The sequence below is a fragment of the Brassica napus genome, chromosome C2, assembly GCF_020379485.1.
Source record: "Brassica napus cultivar Da-Ae chromosome C2, Da-Ae, whole genome shotgun sequence".
Classification (NCBI taxonomy): Eukaryota; Viridiplantae; Streptophyta; class Magnoliopsida; order Brassicales; family Brassicaceae; genus Brassica; species Brassica napus.
The window spans coordinates 39,456,299-39,461,263 of record NC_063445.1 but is presented as its reverse complement, the minus strand read 5'-3'; the positions used below and the strand labels follow the sequence as shown (position 1 = coordinate 39,461,263).

Here is a 4,965-nt window from a genome sequence, read left to right as displayed (position 1 = left end):
ATTTGAAATATAAACTCTATTGGCATAACCTATACGTCTGAAACCCTTGTCTCCACACGAATCAGAACCACTACATGAGATACCCCCACCACGATCCTTGTTATTCAATATTTTGAGTTTTGTTTGTTCATGTTCAACACAAAAACAGTTCTTGCACAAGTCAGACATGTCTTCTTCGAGATCATTGAAACATCCACTGGTTTGTGAATTGATTCATCCAAAACTCCTAAATTTTTTTCGGGATATCAATCGCGGTTTCATGTTGGCAAAGGTCGGGAAGTGAGATTGTTCTTCTTACCTTATTCGTGTTCACTAATACATATGCTTCATTCGTGTTCATCAGTACATAATCTTTTTTAAAGTTACGAATCCCTTATATATTAATGGAGGAGGAGTGTTACAACCATTGTAGCCTCGTGTCATTATTTACATGATTCTCAAAATCCTAAAAAAAACCAAGGTAGATACAACTAAATATATATTGTACTTTTTAATAAATTAAATATCAAATTGATTAGAAGTGCATCAAAGAATATTCTTCATTTTTCCTTAAATAAAAGCTAACGAATTATCTAATATGATTAACAAATATACGAAAATTAATAATTTTGAATAGTAAAGATTTTATAATAGTTTTTGAATCCTCCATCGTTTTTGTTTAATTTATATTTTTATAAAAATGAAACCATCGCATTAACCACTTATTAAAAAAATCTAAAATTTTTTCGTATATGTTATATTTTGAATTTTTTTAAACGACTATAAATTACAATAACCGTTAAAATACTTACAATGAAAATTTTGTGAACAATGGTTTTACTTTTTTTGGTATACAAATATACAAATGATCATAAAATCATATGAATATGAAATATCATTTAATATATATTCAGATTAAATATATATATATATATATATATATATATATATATTAATATTATTTAAATTAAACTATATACCATAATAAAATATATAATTATGTTAATTTTAAAATTTGCATTGGAAAATTATTGAGACCTGAATATTTTAATTTTGAAATTTTTGTTGAATTTTAAAAACAATTATAAATTACTAAAACTATTAAAAATCTCACATTTAAATTGTTTTCATTAATGGTTTCAATTTATTTGCTACAGTAAATATACAAATGTTAAGAAAATCATATGAGTAGAAACTAGGAATTTTCAATTAAATATTTATATTAAAATTTACTAAATATTTTGTGGTAAATATTTTTGACCGGATTTTGAAAATGTTTTGAAAAGGATTTAGGAAATATAATATTAGAGATTAAGTTCTAATTGGTTATTTGAGAATCTTTAGTTAGTAAAATATGAAAGTTCGTATTATTTCAAAAAAATATTGCAGATGTTTGTACCTATAGTTAGCCTATATTTAAATGTGAGTAGTTAGTAATAGTATAGGTTAAGAGAAATATATAAAATATTGTTTTTAAAAAAAATATTCTACTTAAAATCAAGTTGGATCCAACTCTATGATTATGTTTTAATAATTGTACATATTAATATATAGGTGATGTAAATAAGATAAACCTAAACTATTTTGAATAGATAAAATGTAATAATTTTTTTTGGAAAGATCAGTGAACGTACCTTCTCCTCATATATCTCGTTATAAAAATATCACATTATTATTAGCTTGAGTGTTTTATGTAATTCAAATAAAAAGCGAACAACAGAAGGACAAACTGAATATACATAATCTGTTATTCAAGATTTATACATACGTTAAGCAAGAAAAAGAATTTACACAAACAATTTTCATGCTTAATTTGGAAAGAGGAACTATTGTATTTGTATAAATTTAAGTTTTACTCTGTGTAGAGCGCGGGTTGTCACCTATTTTAAAATTTAACCATAAAAACAAACATAATCTAGAATTTTATATGTGTCATTTCATTGAACGTAAGATCCAAAATACATATAGCCAACTGCTCAATCAAAGTCTGCCCAAAATATCTACGATTAAACACATTATATATTGTTTCATTGATTATGGTAGGTTACATATAGTTGCAAAATTACGGAACTCATGGAGTTTTTTTGTATGTTAATTATGCTATTACAAATTATGGAAAATATTATATAAACGATATTACAGCCGACAATTTCTTTTGTCTTATGAGGATTCACGTCTTACCGCATCGCTCTGAGTAAAGCTCTATGAGATTCATTCCTGACGGTACTTCTTGCGCCATGCTGAAAATCTCTTGCAAACATTTTTTTCAATTTTTTGCATAATTCGCCTAAACCTAGACTTTTTCCTGTAAAAATTGTGTTGCCTAAAATTCGAACTCAAACCCAAATGCAGAAGACTTAGATGTAGAAGTCTTTAAACCTTTACCACTAGACCACGGTGGTTCAACGGAACTCATGGAGTTTTTTAGAACTATTATCGAAACAAATGTTGACTGATTGATATAAACCACCAAACCAACCTTGAATCATCAAATTCAGTAGGAAGAATAACCGGCCCGGTTCAAAATTACTAGGAGCGGAGCGTCTCGTAATATTTTGGAAGCGATTACAACCGGTAAAGTCCATCTCAATCTCTTAATCACGTATCAATTCAACTAAGCAAGATTCACTTTACTGGGCCAAAAAAAAGATTCTAAACTGTTTATTTTATATTTTAGCGCACTAATACTTGAATATGGACCAGAGACTTGAGTTCGGTTGGGCTTTTAAAGTTTCATGGAGCTCCGTGCCACGATTCAAATCATAATCTGCCAACGGTCGGCTAGTTTCATTGTTTCCTTCATTACAGATAACACAATCCAAAACGAAACAAAAATATAAGTTTGTCTTCTGACGGAAAAATGGTTGTCGCCAAACAGTCTCCTTACGAAGAGTTTCGACTTAGAAGATTGGAAGAGAACAAAAAACGAATGGAAGCTCTGAATCTGCCAAATCTCTGCCAAACTCTCCGTTTAACTTCTGTCAAAACTTCTCCGGTTTTGATCCTTGTCTTTTCCCCTTTTTTTTATACATCTTTGCAAATGATTGATTGATTGAATATTTGGGTGTTTGTATACAAATCTGGTAGATGAAGAAGTCAAATCTGGCAAGAGAGAAACAGCTCGTGGTTGTTCGTCGATCTAGCCGTATCTCAAATGCTTCTTCTTCTTCTCCTGTTTACAAAGAAGCAAGTATCTTGATTGATTTTTTTTTTAAAAACGGTTTTAGTTTCTCTTATTAATTTAGGGTTTTTGATATTTGTTTTGTTCTCCAATCAAAAGGTTGTTGTTCAACGAGTGCATCTACCCAGAAGGTGAAATTACCGAACTCGCTTTCTTCTTGTCGTAAAACTGTAAGATATAAGCAATAACTTTGATTTCTTTTAGGGTGTCCAAGGGGAGAGATTTGTCGAATCGAGTTTATGTTTCTGAAGAAATAAGAGAAGAGGCCTTTTCAAAAGCTGAGAAGTTGCAGGCTGATTTGCGGAACCGCTTCCCAAGTTTTGTAAAATCCATGCTTCAGTCACATGTTTCTGGTGGATTCTGGCTGGTAAAACAGCCTCTGATACACACCAAATCTTTTTATATGCATTCTTTTGGTTTCTTATGTACATCTGAATGTCATAATCTAACCCCCCCAAAAAAATCCATTTTTTTGTTACAAAACAGGGTCTTCCAGTTCATTTCTGCAGATCTGAACTGCAGAAACAAGATGGTGTCATAACACTGATTGATGAAGAAGGCGAGGAGTTTGAGACCGTGTACTTAGCGAAAAGGACTGGACTTAGCGGGGGATGGTTGGGTTTTGCGGTTTCTCACAACCTAGTATATGGTGATGCACTTGTCTTCGAGTTAGTTCGTCCTACCGTCTTCAAGGTTTGTAAAACGCCTTAGGTCTTTTACCAATAGGCAAGAAATTCTAAAAACTGATGTTTTGATATTGCTGTTCTGTCAGGTTTACATTACAAGAGTTAAAAGTTCTGGAGAAAGCCTAAAGATGTGAGGTGTGTGGTCTGTTAGGATTTTTGGAGATGACTAGTGTTAGAAGTTTACCCTTTTGTGTCTTTGTATGTAAGCTGTTAATTCTGCGCTAGTTATAAAAGTGTTGGTGTGTGCTCAAGGCTGTTATCACATCTTTTATTTACAGTATTTTGGAAGTGGTTGTTTCTTTTACACAAGGTGTAAAATCCTTGAAATTTTAGGAATGAGCAATAACACTATATTTAGTTTTATTTGTGATGCATTATCTGATGTTTAAATTTTGAGTTTCTCAAAATGAATTCTCAAGAAGTTAAATTACTTTTTTCTAAATGATTTTAACGGCTTTAACCAATCTTTTTAAGTGACCGTATCCCACCTATCTTTCAATATTTAACCTTTCCAGTTTCCACCTCAGTTTCACTCATTTTCTGTATAAAATAATTGAAATTCTTCCCTTATCGTTTATAAACTAGTACAGCGAAACGATGAGTTCCATAAAAAGTAATAATCCCCATGTTAGAAGCTGCAGAAAGAACACTTTAGGAGGCTAAAAAAACAAGTTAATGATTATTGCTTAGGTAGAAACATATTTAGAAACCAGTGATGTCGTCTCTTTGCTTGGCGATCCTTTTCTTAAAGAAAATTTGGTGAGAAACTATTTTTTGCATTATGAAGCTATTTTCTTCTACCATTTGGAAGACCTGTCGTCCAAACTTGATGGTTTTGCAAAGCTTCTGGAACTGATAAAGGTGAGCTATATATCGCATGTTTAATGACAAACTAGATTTTACCCGCGCTTAGAAAGCGCGGGTTTTTTGGATTATATTATAATACAAAGTCGTACTATATCGAAAAATATAATTTTTAATAGTTATATAATCTACAAATTAGTTTATTTGAGATTTTATATGTACACTTTTACGTAAGTTTCTTTTAGGCATGAAAATTAAATCCGGATCAAAAAAACAAACCGAACCGACCCGAAAATATAGGTTTAGTTCAGGTCC

The 4,965-nt window shown here is 30.9% G+C and overlaps 1 protein-coding gene across 1 annotated transcript; it reads left to right on the top strand.

The window, feature by feature from the left end:
• Positions 1-2,700: 2,700 nt before the first annotated feature.
• Positions 2,701-4,209, top strand: LOC106449753 (B3 domain-containing protein At5g42700). The gene is made up of 6 exons (XM_013891457.3): positions 2,701-2,974; positions 3,067-3,165; positions 3,260-3,291; positions 3,365-3,527; positions 3,647-3,853; positions 3,933-4,209. Exons 1-6 carry the CDS (start codon positions 2,840-2,842, stop codon positions 3,978-3,980), a joined length of 684 nt encoding a protein of 227 aa, XP_013746911.1. The 5' UTR covers positions 2,701-2,839; the 3' UTR covers positions 3,981-4,209.
• Positions 4,210-4,965: the final 756 nt, after the last annotated feature.

What these genes read in the sequence shown, in the direction of transcription:
- LOC106449753 (XM_013891457.3), top strand. Translation starts at nt 2,840, where the DNA reads ATGGTTGTCGCCAAACAGTCTCCTTACGAAGAGTTTCGACTTAGAAGA. An exon ending in CGAGTGCATCTACCCAGAAG is followed by an intron (nt 3,292 to 3,364) that starts GTGAAATTACCG and finishes GATTTCTTTTAG; the next exon opens with GGTGTCCAAGGGGAGAGATT. An exon ending in TTTCTGGTGGATTCTGGCTG is followed by an intron (nt 3,528 to 3,646) that starts GTAAAACAGCCT and finishes GTTACAAAACAG; the next exon opens with GGTCTTCCAGTTCATTTCTG.